Genomic DNA, 19,784 nt, shown 5'->3' with positions numbered 1-19,784 from the left:
TGTCCCCCTCTTCTTTCTTTCCTTCCTCCCTCCTGACCTCTTCCTTCGTTCTTCCTTCCTTTCTTTTTTTCTTCTGGAACTAAAGGAATTTCTGGACATTTTTTCATCTGAAATGACATGCTAATATATTTTTCATCACAATACATTCCCCTACTATCAATGCATTCCACCGAGAGGCTATCATTCTAAATATAACTACAGTTAAAAATATTACTTTCCCTAAATGTCAGAATAAAAATGGAACCATAGCTACATGTGTTTCATTCACCCCATGAGTTCTGCTGTCGTCCTCTGAGAGTTTGATGGAGAAATGCTTTGAGAGAATTGAGGCTTCTGGCCAAGGTACAAGTTGAAAATGTTCACAAGGAATGGACATTTCTTTAGAATGGTTAGTTGAAGAAAGAGCCTGCCCAGCGGATCTTACTCTAGCTGGGTAGATGAATGCCTACAAGAAGAAGACTCAGCAAGATCCAGGGGTTGAAGGATGATAATAGCCCTTCTTTCTCTGGATGACAGGCCTGTACATTTCTCTTTTATTTGGTGCTCTCTAGCAATTACTATCTGGATTCTATTTTCTCCCATTCGGCATATCTATAAAATGTTGTCAGTAGGTTGCAAAATCTATTACTGGAATTCACTCGCCTATTACTGGTATGTTTTGAAATAATTGTTTCAAGCTATAATTTAATGCAAATTTTAGTCCAATACTCCATACATTCTCCCATTTATCTATCGTTATGTTATACCCAATTTTTTTGCCCACTTTACCATACCATCTTTCACATATTCATCTTCCAGATTCATCTTGAGTAACATTTTATATACCTCACCAATCAAGTGGTCATCTCCAGAACATAAATTAATGTCCAGTTCAAATGTAGTTCCTGTGAAAACAAAACTTTTTAAATCAAGTTTATAAATTCTATAATAATTAAACCAATCAATATATTTTTTCTAATTTAAATATTGATTTGAAATATTTTGTTTGCAGTAACTTTGATCAAGATGTAGTCGGCCTTATACTCAATGGAATTTAGTTAATTATATAAAACTGTCTTGTCTTCAAAAGTACTCCTCCCCCAAGAATGTTGAAGGTACTGGTGGTTTTAAATTCAGCTGTAGAACATGGTTCCATCAGTGGGTATGGCTCAAATGTGATAGTCTGGAGAAGGGCTTTGTGGTGGCAATACTTGTAGAAGGCACAGACTATTTCTTCAAGGAAAATTTGGCTGATTTTGATCCCGATCCTTTTACTACTCAAGATACTTGTATATGCGGAATAATTGTTTTGGGACCACCCTATCTTTTGAACATGTGACGTGTCACATGATGTCATGCTGGCCACATCACCAAGAAAAAGTCTTTGGACAGCTCTGGCTCAAGGGTTTTGAAATGGAGATGAGAACCACCCCCTATAGTTGTCAATGACTAGCAGAGTAAAATCTGCAGGGATTTCTTAACTTTTTTTTTACCTTACCTGTCTTTTGAAAACAGATATTGTGGTTAATTCCTATTTTTTTACTGTTTTATTGTCTGATATTAGGATAGGTGTTTCTATTACTCATTGCTGTTACTTTATAAATTAACGATGTATTTTTTTGTATACTTGTATGAGCAATTTCAAGTGATATAAATTATTAACAGTAATGTTAGTGGGCCTGGTCTGTCATTGCACCTGGATTCAAATTTTCATTTAAATCAAATGAAGTACATTTAAAAAATCAATGCAAACTTTTGCTTGAATGATTGGAAAAAAAAGAGTAATTTGCAGAACTATCCATTCTGTAAATGGAATTCTATCCTCTTGAGTACAAGATTCTTCAGGGGACAAAATTAAAACTAAGATAGAACATTTGGTTTTATTGTTTTATTGTGGTTCTGTCTTCACTTGTGGCATTAATCATCATTTTAGTCCTTTCAATAATTTTCAATATTTAAAGGAAAAGCAGATTCAAATATGAGATAACGTTTTGTATTACCTATCTCCATACATTCTGTAACTTTGCATTTTCTATATTTGTTTATTTTTGCTTACTCTGCAGACATTTGTTGTTTCAAGCACACTTTGTATGTTTTCCCATTGATATGGTTTTATGTAAATACCTCCTTATATTAGTATTTTTCTTTCTACTTATATTATATTTTACTTACATACCTTCATTGTCTCCATCTGTTGTAAAAGACAACAGTTTGTCTTTGACACCTTACATATATAAACTTTGTTCTGTATATATAGTATTCTGTATTCAGTATACTAATTGTAAACTGTTGTGATAACTTTCTCCATCCGTCAGATGAACTGAAACTGAAAATTTCAGAAATCTACCACATCTACAGGACACTAGTTTGGGAGATTCTAGTCTAAATAAATATTATGTAATTACTGGTGATACAATGTCTTGTTTGCTTTTTTTTTATACTGTTATTGTTTTTATATTCCACCGTTGCAGATTTTTGGCAGAGTTATTTTTATTGCTTTGATTTTTTTAATTCTTGTAAAACACCTTGGCTTGATTTGAATTCATTGTACAACATAGATATATGTGTAATACTTGTAAAAATATTTGTAACTTTTTCTTCTAATTAATTTTTTATACACTGATTTGGTATTTTATTAAGGTAGGGAAATGAAACTTGAACTCAACATCCTGTTGCAATTTGTGTGAACATATCTACTATGGAAGATATGGAACACGGTAGTTCATTGGCTAAGACACTGAGTTTGTCGATTAGAAAGATCGGCAATTTGACGGTTCGAATCCCTAGTGCAGTGTAACAGAGTAAACTCCCATTACTTGTCCCAGCTTCTGCCAACCTAGCAGTTTGAAAGCATGTAAAAATGCAAGTAGAAAAATAGGAACCACTTTTGGTGGGAAGGTAACAGTGTTCCATGCTGGCCACATGACTACGGAGATGTTTTTGGACAGCACTGGCTATTTGGCTTTGAAACTGGGATGAGCACCGTCCCCTAGAGTTGGGAACGACTAGTACATATGTGCAAGGGGAACCTTTACCTTTATCTTTTATCCACTACCTTTCTTCTATCAATAGACATAACTGAGAATCTCAGAAAGTCTTCTACTCAAGCACTGAGTAAATTGTATCATTTCAGGAAATACATTTGCCATTTGTTTCCAGATTGTGGTTCATAGTTTAAATATGGGTCAGGAAAATACGGTGCACCAGATATATTGGAACTAGTTTTTATCAGTCTTGATCAACATGGTTAACAATCATGAGTGATTTACATAGAATCCAGCTATATCTTGAGGGCCACAAGTTCCCCACCTCTGATTTAGAAGTTACTACATCTTTTTATTTCTTGTATCAATTAAATTATTTGTTATAAAGAAGAAATCAGGCTCAAACTGATTTTTAAATCCAGATTTAATCTCCATTGCTAATATTGACCTGGATTCCTCAGATCCAGAAAACAATAAAAGTTCCTGCTATTTCTCATGACACTTAAAAAAGAAGAGGAAAGATAAGGGAGGAAGAGGGTTGAGGTAGGGTGGCTTTACTACAGTTTGTCATCATCACAGGAAAACCTTGTTTCCTATTATAACAAAACTGAACTTGCTCATTTTTTTTGTAGGAGATAATATAAAATGTCTAACTGGGAAAATGTGCTGCTTCATTCACCGTGGTTGCTATTCATAGCAGAGACGTTAAGTCAATATTGGAAAGAACATTACTTTTTCAGTATTAGTTTTACTAGTGAAAGAATTGAATCTAAACAAGATAACTGGCCAAAACCTATCTATATTGTGTAACAATTTTATGTCAATTTACTGGAAACTTGACTGCCTAAAGGAGAGGTTTTTTTAAGGCAGGGATGGTGTAAGGACTTCTGGGTTGTGGCAAGGGTTTGGACTAGAAGACCCCAAGGTCCCTTCCAGCCCTAGGATTCTATGAGCCTTTTTTAAAAGGCAGGGCAGGGGAGTGGAGAAAAGGACTGATTTGTTCCTTATTTGATAAATGATATTTTTCATGTAGAATGCATTTTTACATTCAGTATATTCCATGTATTAGCATGGGAGGAAACGGATGGCGACATGAAAAACATGCTGGTTTAAGGTTAGGCCTGGGCATTTTTGGAAATCCAGAAATATTTGTATTTGCTTGATACAAAATAGAATGATAATAGAAAAATCATGCAAAGTTATATTTATTCTGGAATCTCTAGATAATTTGTTGCAGTATGCTATTTTCTTTACTCTAAAAGTGTGTGTGTGTGTATGTATATGTATACTGTATGTGTGTGTGTGTGTGTGTGTGTGTGTGTATATATATATATATATACACACACACACACATATATACACACATATATACACATATATACACATATATACACATATATACACATATATAGAATTAGAATTAGAATTAGAATTGATTTTATTTGTAGGCCGCCCTTTTCCCTGAGGGGACTCAGGGCGGCTCACAGAAAACCAGGGAGGGGGGAATACAACACTAAGACGACAACACATAATAAAATAATAAGCAACATGCATACAACATTCGGGCGGGGTAATGGTCCTTATCCCCAGGCCTGACGGGCGAGCCAGTTCTTCAAGGCTGTGCGGAAGGCCTGGACGGTGGAGAGGGTACGAATCTCTACGGGGAGCTCGTTCCAAAGGGTCGGGGCCGCTGCTGAGAAGGCCCTCCTCCTTGTAGTTGCCAGCCGACACTGGCTGGCCGATGGAGTACGGAGGAGGCCTAACCTATGAGATCTTATAGGTCGTAGGGAGGTAATTGGCAGAAGGCGGTCTCTCAAGTATCCAGATCCACTGCCATGTAGGGCTTTATGGGTGATCAGTAGCACCTTGAAGCGCATCCGGAGATCGACAGGTAGCCAGCGCAGCTCGCGGAGGATAGGTGTAATGCGGGTGAATCGGGGTGCACCCGCGATCACTCGCGCGGCTGCGTTCTGCACTAGCTGAAGTCGCCGGATGCACCTCAAGGGCAGCCCCATGTAGAGCACGTTGCAGTATTCCAGCCTAGAAATCACGAGGGCCCGAGTGACTGTTGTGAGGGCCTCCCGGTTCAGGTAGGGTCGCAACTGGCGCACCAGGCGTACCTGGGCGAATGCCCCCCTGGTCACAGCCGCTATATGATGGTCGAATGACAGCTGTGGATCCAGGAGGACTCCCAAGTTGCGAACCCTCTCTGAGGGGTGTAAAATTTGACCCCCCAGCCTGAGTGTTGGATTAGTGGCCAAATTTTTGGGAGGGAAACACAACAGCCACTCGGTCTTTTCTGGGTTGAGCACAAGCTTGTTAATCCTCATCCAGTCCATGACGGCTTCAAGCCCCCGGTCCATTACGTCAACCGCTTCATTGATTTGGCACGGGGCGGACAGATACAATTGAGTATCGTCCGCGTATTGATGGTATCTAATCCCGTGCCTACGGATGATCTCTCCCAGCGGTTTCATGTAAATGTTAAATAGTAGGGGGGATAAGACCGAACCCTGCGGCACCCCATATTTCAGGGGCCTTGGGGACGATCTCTGCCCTCCCACTAACACCGACTGCGACCTGTCCGAGAGGTAGGAGGAGAACCACCGTAACACGGTGCCTCCCACTCCCACCTCCCGCAGTCTTCGCAGAAGGATACCATGGTCGATGGTATCGAAAGCCGCTGAGAGGTCAAGGAGGACCAGGATGGAGGGATGTCCTTCATCTCTGGCTCTCCAAAGATCATCCATCAATGCGACCAAGGCGGTTTCAGTGCTGTAACCGGGTCTGAAGCCTGACTGGAAGGGGTCTAGGTAGTCTGCTTCCTCCAAGGACCGTTGGAGCTGGAAGGCCACCACCTTCTCAACAACCTTCCCCAGAAAGGGGAGGTTGGAGACCGGGCGGTAGTTGTTAAGGACAGCTGGATCTAGGGATGGCTTCTTCAGAAGGGGTCTCACCACCGCCGCTTTTAGTGCGGCGGGGAAGTTCCCCTCCCGAAGAGAGGCGGTTACAACCGCCTGGATCCAGCCTCGTGTCACCTCACTGCAGTTAGAAACCAGCCATGAGGGACACGGATCCAGAGCACAGGTGGAGGAACTCACAGCTCTCATGGCCTTGTCCACATCCCCGGGGGTAACCTCCTGAAACTCAACCCAGAGCTGTTGAACTTGATCCCCCTGAGTCTCGGCTGGAACTGCGGGTGTGGAGTCCAAGTCCGTCCGAAACCGAGCAATTTTGTCCGCTAAGAATTGGGCATATTCTTCAGCTCTGCCCTGCAAGGGTTCCCCCGCCTCCCTTTTGTTCAATAGGGAGCGGGTTATCCTAAACAGGGCGGCGGGGCGGGACTCAGCGGATGCGACCAGGGAGGCTATGTGTGATCTTTTGGCTGCCCTAAGTGCCCTAGTATATTCCCTGGTGCAGGTGGTTACCATTGCTCGGTTCGCTGCGGACTTATCGGACCTCCAGCGGTGCTCTAGGCATCTCCTCCGGCGCTTCATCTCCCGGAGCTCCTCGGTGAACCAAGGAGGTCTCCGGGATCCGCCGCCTCGGAGGGGCCGCAGTGGCGCAATCCGGTCGAGGGCCTCTGACGCTGCCGAATGCCACGCAGCAGCCAGAGTCTCTACCGGACTGTGGGCGAAAGTATCAGGAATAACCCCAAGCTCTGTCTGGAACCTTACTGGCTCCATAAGACGCCTGGGGCGGAACCACCTGGTCGGTTCCTCCTCCCTACAGTGGGGGTTTGGCCTCCGGAAGTCGAGCCTCAGTAGGCAATGGTCTGACCACGACAGGGGTATGATGTCACTCCCCCTCAGACCAAGATCACACATCCACTGCTCCGAGAGAAATACGAGGTCAAGCATGTGTCCCGCTGAATGGGTTGGGCCTCGGATTACTTGAGTCAAGCCCATGGCTGTCATGGAAGCCATGAACTCCTGCGCCCCATCAGAGTTTTCACCGAGCGACGGCAAATTAAAGTCCCCCAGGACCATCAACCTAGGGAACTCAATCGCCAGCTCGGCTACTGACTCGAGGAGCGAGGGGAGGGCTGCTGCAACGCTGTTGGGAGGCAGGTACGTTAGCAGCAAACCCACTTGACCCTTGAGGTCCAACTTTAACAGCAAAGACTCACACCCGACAATCTCCGGAGCAGGGACCCTACGAGGAACTAACGACTCCCGGATAACAACGGCCACACCTCCACCCCTTCCCTGGGCTCTCGGCTGATGCAGCACCTGAAATCCTTCTGGGCACAGTTCTACAAGGGGGACTCCTCCCTCTGGGCCCAGCCAGGTCTCAGTAATACATGCCAGGTCTGCCCTCTCGTCTAAAATTAAGTCCCGGACGAGAGGTGCTTTATGTACAACAGACCTGGCATTTAGCGACAACAGCCTGAGACCAGGGTCCTGATTACTTGCGCCATCTGGTCTTGGAGTGGGGCTCCTAGGGCCGGAAGGAGGGATCTCTGTGATGTAGCGAACCCTCCTTCCCCGGTAATGGCCTGCCCTAAAGTCCCCGCCGTATCTGCCCCTCCCTGTTACGACCGCAATACCCCGACCCTCTCCCGTGTCTCTGGTCCCCTCAGCCACCCCCATGGCCCCCGCAACTCCCGGCAGGTCCTCCGAATCATACATACTCAAACACTCCCCCAAACAGTCCCCACGTAAAAGTTAAAAAACACAAAATTTACAACAGTATGATCATAAAAAGTGGGCCATTCAATCATCTCATACGTATCTCATACATAACCCATGCAAAGGAGGAAGAAAAAGATAAAAGAAAAGGAAAGAAATTATAAAATGCGCAAGTTCGTTAATTTAAGGTGCGAGTTCAGGCTTCCAGGGGTGGTCTCCCCAGTTCCACAGTCCTCCTGTAAGCAAACAGGGGGCAGGGGTGGGGAGGCGATAAGGACGCCAAAGTACAATGCCACTGCCACCACGTTGATATTCTCCCCCTCGCCGCCAAACAGCTGGTACAAAAGATGCAGCCCGGAATCCGCCAGAGTCGCCCAAGCCTCCGTAATCCGAGGCTGCAGCGTCCTGACGGCCCAAAGATAGTCCTGGGGATGGGTGCACAGTCGTGGGTCGCTCCCATCGCAAGCCAGCATAGCTAGAAAATGGAACAAGCGACGGAGCCCCCACAGAGCGCCACCGCCATTTCCAATCCACAGTTCTACTCCAGAGGTAGTCCCTAGCGCCAGCTGATCTATTTTTGGCTCCCTGGGTCTTAGGCTTTCCGGGTAAGTTATTTGTATTATATTTTAGAGATGTTGGAGATGTTGCTCGTGATTTTTCCAGCATTTCGTCGGCAGGCTGCCCTACAAGCTGCCTTGCCTCCCCAGCCTATACATATATATAAACACATATAAACACATATATACACATATATACACATATACATACACCTACACACCTACACACATACACACATATACACACATACACACACACACACACACACACACATATATGTTGGATGTGTGGAAATTATCTGGATTTGAAGGATGAGGATGCAATCACTTTCATTACAGCCAAAATCAACAATGACCAAGCTCTAAGTGTGAACATTGATGTTACTGAACAGCAGCATTTTTACCTGAGATGCCAGCTGGTAGTTACAAAGGTGTTATATAGATGACCAGACATTCCCTGAGATCTTCATTTAAACTTAAAACTGAAATTTTAGTTGTGTTGCTTAGAGAGTTATATTAGTTTAAGCTCCTCTTTTTCCAAGTGTATGTATGTAAATGGGAAGGTTTCCAAGATTACATGTAACCCATGTAACTTTCTTTCTGTCCCTTCTCCTATATCAGTGACCTTCCCAGCATGGCCAACTTCCTGTCTGTTCTCTGGGGCCATCCCCACCCCTTTTGCAGTGATGTTCCCAGCATGGGTGACTTCCTCTCCGTTCCCCACAGCTGTCCCTCTCTTCTTATAGCAGCATGTTAAGTACTAAGCAAAGGCTGAGTATTGGGACAACATTTTCATGTCAAAATGCATTGAGAACCAAAGGCGTTTTGAAGCAGTTGAGTACCAAGGTACCTCTGTAGTTGCATCATAATATCCTTAGGTGACCTAGCAGATAATATTGAAAGATAGTTTCCAGTTTTCTCCAAGGTTGCCATTTAACATGGTACTCAATGTTATGGCATTGGGTCTGCCATGGGCAATGTAGAATAACTCCACTTCTTCCATGCAACAGTTCTTCAGTTATTTAAACACTTCTTTTGTATGTTGTCTCATTTATTTCTTCTGCACCCATGTTTTTTCAGCTAAGGAATTGGTTTCCAGATTCCTCCACATCTTCATTGTCTTCCTCTAGACTTCCAATTTGTTCTCGTCCTTTTTGAATTATGATGCCTAACATAAACACAATATTGCAAGCGATAGGGTAAAGTGCAGACATGAAATGCTCCACTTTGCTCCCGGTTTGGAATCGGGAGCGTGTGCGTGCTTGCTTCATGCGTGCACAGCGCTTCTGCACATGCGCAAAACCTGCGCATGCAAAGAGCACCCGTTATGACATCTGGGCCGGTGAGCCGAGCCCCCCTCCCCTCTGCCACTACTGTTTCACCCAAACCAGGCGAACCAGAAGAATAAAATGGGTTAATAATACCCCATAATCTAGATTCTGTATCCTCTGTTAAGAAAACCCAAACAGCATTTGCCTTTTTAACAGCTTAATCACACTGCTGGCTCATGTCTACTTAACAGTTAATAAAACACCTGGATGTACAGTATATCTAAAACTGGTCCTTTTTTAATTGAAGTTGGGGGAAAAATACTGTATTGGTACCTAGTTAGCACAACTTGGAAATGTGAAAAGGAATGTTTTTGAAGTATTAATGTTTCAAAATGTATAATTTACTTTTTAAAAAGCAATAAATGGAATAGACAATGAACTATACATCAACATATTGATGTATTTCATAACATCAAAGCCAATAGATTATTTTATTGGTTGATCAACTCTTGCTTTGTCTATAAAAAACAATAGCTGGGTGTTTGAGGGTTTTGTTTATTGAAGGGTCTACTTCCCTTAGAAGATAAATGAATCTGCTATATATTTGGTGCTGTAATCAATAATGTTAACATATTGGAACAGGAATGCGTAAGACTTGACGTTTTATTACAGAAAAACTGAACGCATGATGTTGTAAAGTTCTCTCACAAAGATAGCCTTGAAAAGGGTATTAGGATTGCATATGAATACAGTTTGAACATCACAAGATGAATGTATTATAATTCATATGTAAACATATTTCCATTAATTTCATAGCTCATGGTCTGAGGAGAAAAAATGTTCTCTTTGCAGATACTCCACTTAGAAAATTGCTTCAGAAGTATAGTTAACAAGCAATTTCTTCAGTTGCTAATGTGTTATGTTTACAGTTTCCTGTTGTGGCAGTTGATCATTCTTTTAATTTTTTTCTCCCCCTCAGGTCCCTGTACAGTGGTCAGATATGGTAACTTTAAAAGCCAGAATGATCAATTATGGCTTACCGCGTTATCATTGGCTGACCCACGCTTGGAATTTCTTCCAGAGGGAGGTCAGTGATCAAGCAGTCAATAATCATGTCTGTGAATTATAAACTGCATTTTTATGTTGTCAAATTAAATGAGATCGATGTGATTTTTTTCTTCTTCTCATGTTCTTCTCCTATTACAGCTGTAAATGTGATGGACAGTAATGCATAACCAATTCCAATAAATTAATCAATATAATGAATAATCTCCCACCTCTTGTCCACGTGAGGGATAGGAAACTGTCATATAGTTAAGCTAAAGATAAACAACAGGAGAAGGCAGTTACTGATTTTGCCTTGATTTTGAGTATGTCTGAAGCTGGGCAAAAATTATAACCAGAATCAGTATGTGGCATGAATCAACTTACCAGGCTGTCATGGATCATTCAACAATCCATGCTTAAAATTGTGATTTTGTTCTACATATGAGCTGAGCAGTGGTGGGATTCACTTACCTTCCCTACCAGTTTGCAAATGTGAGCATGAGCGTGTAACTGATGATGGACAGTACTAATTTGTACATTAATGGAAACAAAGGCACAGAAGAATATTGACAGGCTGAATCATTATATAGAAAATACATGGAAGTATGCATAAAAAAGCCATTGATTCCAGATACTTCTACACAGATCAGACACAGTTTAAATGTCAACTATTTTCTTGAAATCTCTGCATTTAAAAATTTCTTGGCTGTGAATTGGTAAGTTTGTTTTAGAAACAGCTAAATAGGAAAACAAATGCAACTAACGAATTGCATTCTTCAAAAGCTCTGCATCTATTAAGGAAAAAAACAGAGCTATGATTTGTCTTTTTTGATGCAGGGGGTTGGTGGGGCGAGGGGAAGAGGCTTGGAAAAAACCCTGGTTTATTTTTTCCTGGGGATGGGGGAAGATCTTATTCTCTTTGCACTCTGGTGTCCTGCTTTAAGAATTGCAACCTTAATGAGTGTTGGGATTCTAAGTGCTGAAATTGTTACAGAGAGAGCACTTGTGGTGAGAAACTGTTATGGGTGCTAATTACAGACAGCTTTTTTTCTGTTTCATTGGGCAAATGAGAAGATTATGACCCTTATTATTACACCAATCACAGGAGAAAATGTGCAGTGATTTTAAAGAAAATTTTAAGAAAAATAATCATTCCTTAGTGGCTTAGTTTAAAATTATCTTTTTGGAGAAACTCTCTGGTGTAACCATAATGTTGGTGCATCCTCTAAATGATTCTGATTATTGTTAAGCCTGTTATTGCTATGTCGTAAACTTTTAAAACTTTTAATATCTGTATGCTGCCTGTTGAATTGAAGGGTTGAACTGATTTGGCAGATTGAACTGAATTGGCAGATACATTTTATAATGAAATAAAGGCTAACTACAGACATGCCAAAAACACTTACATGGACACACATGAGAATTGATAGGAGAGAGAGATGCTATTACTAACCGAGGGCCAGAAGTACAGAAGACAGGTATATGCCACCGCTGTACTGAATAGAAATCTGAACAAGATTTCTTCCAAGTCATCTGGTCTATGCAAAGATATGCCTTGTGTTTATCCAAATTCCCAATTGCCCTGTAACCAATGTTTTCCAAGCTACCTAAAAAATAATCTTAAACAAATCCATTATACATGACTGTGATTTTTGATGCTTTTTACAAGTTCCTAGCATTTACTTCCAGGTTCTGGCAATAAATACCCTTTAAATAAAATGGATTTGCTTAATGACCTCCTCATTTGCTTATCGACCAGAGGTGGTATTCAGCCGGTTTGGACTGGTTCACCCGAACCGATAGTGGAAATTGTAGGTCGGCCTGCCCACCCGCCCCACTCTAGGCCGTCCTATTTAGGCATCTTTTTGAGACCGGGCGCATGCATAGAAGGCATGCACATGAGCAAAGTGCATACGCAGAAGGCCGGGTGCATGTGTCAAAGGAGTGCGTGTGCCCACGTACCTGTGGTAACAATATGTGAAACCCACCATTGTTAACAACCACTTCATTCACAGGAAAAAAGGTCAAAATTCTGTGCAATCATGAGGTGATCCACTAAATGACTGTAATGACTTAATACCATAACTCCTGACTTAATTATGTTCATAAGTCAAGGACTACTTTTATATATGTTTCCATTTTAAAGGTGTGTTTATAGTAGCATTCCCATTTCAATATGCTGGCCTTATTAAATGTAGCTATCTTTCTCTGAACTTCTACATATAAAAATTTTTGATTAACCCTTTTTTAGAGTCATCTGGACAAGAAATTTGAAGGCTGGCATTTCTCATATAATTTGCTTGTTGTACAGTCTGAAGGATTTTAATCTGAGATTTAGTCTGTGCTAGCAAACACAGTTTTAGGTGCCTTTGAGATTCCATAAAAATGTTATTATTCAGAAACCCAGGAATGGGCAATTTTGGTTTCCCATAGATTTCCCATCCCAGCTTCTGCTCTCAAAGTACCTGTCTCAAAACAAAATAAATATTTGTTTTATAATTTATTTATATTTATCCTGCCTTTATTGTTTTTTTATGGTATACATATCTCATACTTCTTTCTTCTCCAGTTTTCCCCATAACAACAATCCTGTGAATTTGATTACGCCTAGAGAGAACAGAACTGGCTTTCATGCCTAAGGCAGAATTAGAACTCAGTTGCCTGGTTTCTAGCCTGATGCCTTAACCACTAGACTAAACTACACTCTCATTTTTTATTTTTTATTCATTATTTTTAATTTATTTTACATTAGAAAAGGAGTAGGATCTTTACTCCTTCAGCCAGTTGTTACATATCATTTAGAAATCTAGATCCTGTCATGAGGATTAGAAACTTTTTCTGAGAAAATGAAAAAATTTAAATTGTCAGAAAAACAGAATTACTTTGATCCAGTCTTAATGGCACAGAAGTCAGAGTTTATTAATAGATTTTTTTCTCCTATAAACTTCTGTAAATTATGCCCATATTCCATTAACATTCTCTTGCCACATATGCAAATCTAACTTTTGAAACAGACATACTTATGAAATGCATTCCAGGCCCAAAGCAATTTTTAGGCTTAATTAGAAAAGCTGACTTACAGTTTTAGAAATAAAACTAATTTGGTGTATTTCCCATTTTAACATTATGCTAACTATAGCTGACCATTTACTGTTTAGCTTTTGAAAGTATTTGGAACTTACATGCTTTCTACTTTAGTGAGTACCTGTCTTTTTATTTCACTAAAGGCACATAATTTTATTTGGGGAACATTTATTTTAAAGTGAGGATACATTAATTTCCTAATAGGAATGCCTGTGTTTTTGATTTTCCATTTTAAAGCAGTGGCTTTGCTTACCAAGATGAGTCACAAAGGAGAACAAAGACCTTGAGGTTTGGACGATAATGTTCACATTTGTATTTTGAGAAGAATTTAATTTAGGCTCTCTTGAAGTTTACAAAACATCTATCTTCAGACACATAAGTGCTTTAGGTAGTTCAGTCAAATGGAAGGATAAGATGATGTTTGGCCTGGGCAAGATTCCAAGCTGTTTTTCGTTATAGCTCTGAAGAGGCCTTGTTTTCTTCTAGAGTATTGATATTCAAAACAAGGCTTCCTTTAGAGAAGTTGCAAGCTTGAATGCAACTCAGAATTCTTCACTGCATTCTGTGGTCCTTATGCATCATACAATGCTTCTTTTGCAGTTTAAATGCTGTGGAGTGGTGTATTTCACGGATTGGCTGGAAATGACAGAGATGGATTGGCCTCCTGATTCCTGCTGTGTGAGGGAATTCCCAGGATGTTCTAAACAGGCACACCATGAAGATCTTAGTGACCTTTACCAGGAGGTAATATTTTAAACAAAAACCTGCTTCTAAATCTGGGAACTGGGTATTTTATTTGCTACAGCTGCTTTCTACCGACAGTATACGAACATCATTCTAAAGTCTTCAGCTGCATGCGGACATTGATAGCGGAATTTGGACTTTATTTTTTACTAGACAATGCATATCCTATTGCGTCATCATTTCAGAGTATTTCTTTAGCTAAACCAAGGAACAGAACGGGCGGGCATAAAAGCAGCGGGAGTAGGAATGATTTCATACTTCTTGGAAGCTTCCCCATTGAGTTTCTTTGTGGGAATCTGGCAGGGGGTATCACAAATTTTCCCTTCACAGATAAGTGGCTGCTGGTGGGAGGGGAGGGAGTAAGAGATTGTGAGATTGATTGGGAAATTGTCATAGAATGTTTAAAATAGCAATAGACTTATATGCCGCTTCACAGTGCTTTTTACAGCCTTCGCTAAGCGGATTACAGAGTCAACCTATTGCCCCCAGGAATTTGGGTCCTCATTTTACCCACCTTGAAAGGATGGAAGGCTGAGTCAACCTGGAGCCTGGTGGGATTTGAACTGCAAAATTGTAGGCAGTCAGCAGAAATAGCCTGCAGTGCTGCACTCTAACCACTGCTTCACTGCGCCAAAATGAATGTCATATGACAGCAACAGTAGCACTGAAACAACCAGTAGCACTGAAACAGCCACAGCGTCCCCAAATTTCATTCCCACAGGTCCTAGATTTTGAATGCATTCTGGAAATTGAGCCATTTGAGGTACCTTGGTTTAAAAATTATCTCCCTGTGATGCACTGTTTCACACAGTTGAAGGTCATGCTAATGAGAATTTTTAGTACTAGTATTAGTATTAGAAGTAGTAGTAGCAGGGTGGGATTCTATCAGTTCCGACCAGTTTGGGTGAACAGAAAGTTCCGACTATCAGTTGACCTGTCCACCCATCCCTGCTCTATCCTGTCCTTTATATCCTGCTTTCTAGCTCATCTCAATCCCACGACACAGCTGATTCCCCCCCCCCAACTGTTTTATTTACTGTTGCTGACTTGCAAGGGAAGCAGCTGAGCTTTAAATGCTCCATTTTCAGCACTGCGCACACAAAGCATATATGTACACAAAACACGTGCTCACCAAACCAGTTGTTAAATCAGCAGCCACCCACCAGTAGTAGTGTGTGTATGTGTGTGTATATAAAACAGGGATGAGCATCCATAAGAAGTGGGGAACTTGCAGTCCACAGCACTCCTTTGGGGATATTCAGAACCAGCTGTCTCCCCCACCCTGAAAAGGTAGGAAAACGATTGAGTTTGGGAGGGTTTAAAAGGGTCAATTTCGCTTTAACCCCTTCTAGAGAAAGGGCCATAAAAGTGGTTTCTTCTTACTTTGGTGATGTCAAAGTATGTTTCTAACATGCCTCTTGTGAACTTCAGGAGCCAAACAATTAAAAGTCCAATCCTGGGCCATCTTCTATAAGGAAGTGAGTTCTTTTTTTCTACTGGAATTTCTCTTAAACCATGACACAATTCTTGATTTTGTTCTGATCCAGGAAGACCAAAAACCACAAGTCTTATTTCCATGTAGCAATATTTAGATGCAAACTCTTTATGAACTTGGAGATAATATTGCCACCATGGCCCACAGCCATCAATAGCCTTACTCTTGGTGAATTTGAACATTCAAATCAGATGCTTCATGGGCAAATCATACAGAGCTGGTTTTCTTCTGAAATAGAAATCCGTCTTCCAAAGACAAATTTGGCATGACTCTCTATATATTTTTTTCATTCCCCTCTTCCAGCAGGAAATTATTGAATGTTTTTATGTAGCAATATTTAGATGCAAACTCTTTATGAACTTGGAGATAATATTGCCACCATGGCCCACAGCCATCAATAGCCTTACTCTTGGTGAATTTGAACATTCAAATCAGATGCTTCATGGGCAAATCATACAGAGCTGGTTTTCTTCTGAAATAGAAATCCGTCTTCCAAAGACAAATTTGGCATGACTCTCTATATATTTTTTTCATTCCCCTCTTCCAGCAGGAAATTATTGAATGTTTTTATTGGTGTCACTGTTAAGCCAGCCAAAAATAAAAATTCTTTATCAAGGAATTTAAAACATTAAGATATATTTAAATTTCAATGCAATACCTTAATGAAAGGAAAGTTTGGAAACCAAATGGCCTAACTTTTCTTCCTACCCATCTCTTTGGTCATTCTCTTTCAGAAACCTTTAAAAAATGGCTAGCATTACAGTTACAAGTAGTTCTCAACTTATGATCACAACTGAGCCCAAAATGTCTCCATTTTATGACCTTTCTTGTCACAGTTATTAGACTAGAACAGAACAGAATAGAATAGAATAGAATTCTTTATTGGCCAATAAATGGTTGGACATATAAGGAATTTATCTTTGGTCCCTATGCTCTCAGTGTACATAAAAGAAAAGACAATTGTTATGTTAGTAATACAGTTGTTAATTGAATTAGGCTTCCACATTGAATTTGCTTGTCAGAAGTTTGCAAAATGACCCTGGGACACTGCAACTATCATAAATATGAGGCCAGTTGTCTAGCATCTGAATTTTGATCAGGTAACCATAGAGATGCTGCAATTGTCATAGGTGTTATAAGTCACTTTTTTCAATGCCACTTTGAATAGTCATTAAACAAAATGTTATAAATCGAGGATTACCTGTATACATTATGATAAGATTATGAACTAAAGATGTTGACTAATTGCTTCAACAAATTAAACTTCTGCTCATTTTATGCTCTTTCTTCATATTTCAATCATCTAAAGAACTGAACTACAGGATTTTGTCTGAGGTTGAAGATGAATGAAAACCTTATAATTTGACAGCTGTTATAGGAGACACAATAAGTGATTTTATTCTCACTTGCCACAAGCTCCGAGGATTTCTAAAAACCCAAAGGGAGGAAAAAATGTGAGAGATGTAGTCACTTTTGATTTCCACCATTAGAAATCTGGAACCTTTTAATTCACTTCCATGCAGTTTTCTTTTTGTTCCTTTTCTGCCTTTAAGATAAACTGTTCTAAACGTTTCAAGTTTTTATTAAATATCTGGACCAGCACTTGAAATTTAGTCTACTTTTAGAAATCTGTAGAAAACTTGCTGATCAATATTGTTGGCCTTAGTTGAAAATAAATGTGAATGCTTTAAAAGGTTTGTGGTGAAGAGTTAAACTGAGATTTAATCAAAGTAAAAAAAAATATTGCAAATGACTTGAACATTTAAAATGCATACAATGTTTACTAAAATTACCCCAAAGCAGCCTTCTGCTAACATATCTGATTACTTACATCTATTTTTATTTAAGAGTTATATCCAGTCCCATTTCCAGGATAGCAGAATGTTGCTGAAATTTAATAAAAAGTTACTTTCAAAAATCCAGAATTATTTTCTCTAATATTGAAAGGTCATAAGAGCATGTGCAAGTGTTCTGACCGAGCTCGCCAAACATGGACGAGAACTGCAAAGATTCCTTTATTAGGAATGCTGACAGTCCCGGCAAAAAATTTATTCACAGACTAACAAATCCATCCATCTGGAAGATGAATAATTATCTGCCATACCTATTCATCTCCTCCCCCTGCCTTTTATCCCCAGAGTTAGGGTGGGGCCTTGATAGCAGCAGTGGCTCTTCCTTCCCCAGGATTGGCCCACGGCTTTCCACTGCTCTCCTCTTCTCTGCCTTCTGCGCAGCTGCACGTCAGGCACTGGACCCAGCTATTCCCCCTCTTCTTCATCAACCACCTCCAGACCTGGGGGCTATTGACTCTCTTTCTGAGGGCTGACGGAGAGCCCAGGTTCCACCTCTGTCTCTCTCTCTGACAGCTCCATTCCCTCTTCCCCTTCGGAGCTCACATGTTGCCCTGATGCTGACCCTGACTCCCACACCTCTTCCTCCTCCTCTGAGTTGGCTGCTGGAGGGGCCGGCAGCTGATAGGCCATAATAGCAAGGCAAAGGCAAATCTAAGTGAACAGAATGTTTCTTGGACAAGACGTAAAAATTGAGAAGATTTTCTCATCTCTGTGGGTAGATCTAGAGAAAGTCAGTTGGAAAATGATATAGATATAGTCCTTAGTTAACGACTGCTTGTTGAATGACTGAAGTTATAACAACAAGGAGACTTATCACCGATTCTCACTGTTGAAGCCATCACAACATCCCCAGAGTTACACAATTGTGATTTGTGAGCCGGGCACCTGGCTCAAAATTATGACAGTCACAGTATCTGGCAATCACTTGATCACCATTTGCAATCTTGCCAGCTTCCAACAAACAAGTCAATAGGGAAGTTGCAAATGATGATGATGTCATGCTTATCAAATGCATAGGATTCACTTAAGAAACGCAACTGGAATTGCTAGATTGCTGTCGTAAGTTGACATCACATTACATCACATTTTACAACAGCACTGTTTAGTAACACAGTTGCTGGTCTCAATTACTGTCCTTAAGTGAGCAGTACCTGTATTAGCATAGAAATGGAAAGTCCTTTTACATTCCAGAATCCCAAACTGAATATAGATTTTCCAGAAAAGCCCTTGGAATTGAAGTGGAAAATGGAGCAACATTTCCTCACAAATATTAGAATGACCATGTTGCCCTAAAGCCATAGACCCTTAATTGTTACAGCATTCATACAATCTACAGATCTGGGCTGCCTGTATGTATTCTTCCTTGGGGTCTGTCCTTCCTTCTATGATGTGTCTTTCTTGTTTCATATCTCCACAAAATCTTTTGTGCAGCCACATTGGCAGCTTCACTCCTGGATCGTCACTGAGATTGCTTGCGATTGTTCAGTACCTGCTTTTTTTAGAACTTCTTTTCATACATATTCCTTTTCTCATAAGTGTCTCACTACAACTCGCTATTGCTTTACATTTATTAAAATTGGCACAGATTCTGGGGCAACTAAAAACCTCCTTTGCTTTAATTTTATATTTCCTTATTCCTTATGTCTGAACTATCATGACTCCATGGACAATGTTCCTCCAGGCCTTCCTGTCCTCTACTGTCCTCTGGAGTCCATTTAAGCTCATGCCTACTGCTTTGGTGACTCCATCCAGCCACCTCATTCTCTCTCGTCCCGTTCTTCTTTTACCCTCAATCTTTCCCATCATTAGGCTCTTCTCCTCTGAGTCCTTCCTTCTCATTAGGTGGCCAAAGTATTTGAGTTTCATCTTCAGGATCTGGCCTTCTAAAGGGTTGATCTCCTATAGGACTGACCAGTTTGATCACCTTGCAGTCCAAGGGACTCGCAGGAGTCTTCTCCAGCATCGCAGTTTAAAGACCTCAATTCTTTGGTGCTCAGCCTGAAACCCTCATCCTTTGCCTTACAGCTCCTCAAAAGATCATTTAAGTATTTTACATTTTTTCAAAGATCGTTTAAATATTTTACATTTTTTCAAAGATCGTTTAAATATTTTACATTTTTTCTTCTTAATAATGATTTT

At 40.6% G+C, this 19,784-nt stretch overlaps 1 protein-coding gene across 4 annotated transcripts in view; it reads left to right on the top strand.

Annotated features, from left to right (window-relative positions):
• Positions 1-19,784, top strand: part of TSPAN12 (tetraspanin 12) — a 71,454-nt gene that overhangs the window by 48,485 nt on the left and 3,185 nt on the right. For all 4 annotated transcript variants that reach the window (XM_087723648.1, XM_087723651.1, XM_087723649.1 and 1 more), the window contains 2 exons: positions 10,402-10,509; positions 14,154-14,297. In XM_087723648.1, the coding sequence (XP_087579774.1) occupies positions 10,402-10,509; positions 14,154-14,297 (252 nt within the window). The remainder of the gene's footprint in view (positions 1-10,401; positions 10,510-14,153; positions 14,298-19,784) is intronic.

The sequence above is a fragment of the Thamnophis sirtalis genome, unplaced genomic scaffold, assembly GCF_051295495.1.
Source record: "Thamnophis sirtalis isolate CommonGarterSnake01/CBP01778 unplaced genomic scaffold, rThaSir2_p1.2 scaffold_9, whole genome shotgun sequence".
In the NCBI taxonomy this organism is placed as follows: Eukaryota; Metazoa; Chordata; class Lepidosauria; order Squamata; family Natricidae; genus Thamnophis; species Thamnophis sirtalis.
Note: the sequence above shows the minus strand (reverse complement) of the source record. Positions and strands in the feature narration are given on the sequence as shown.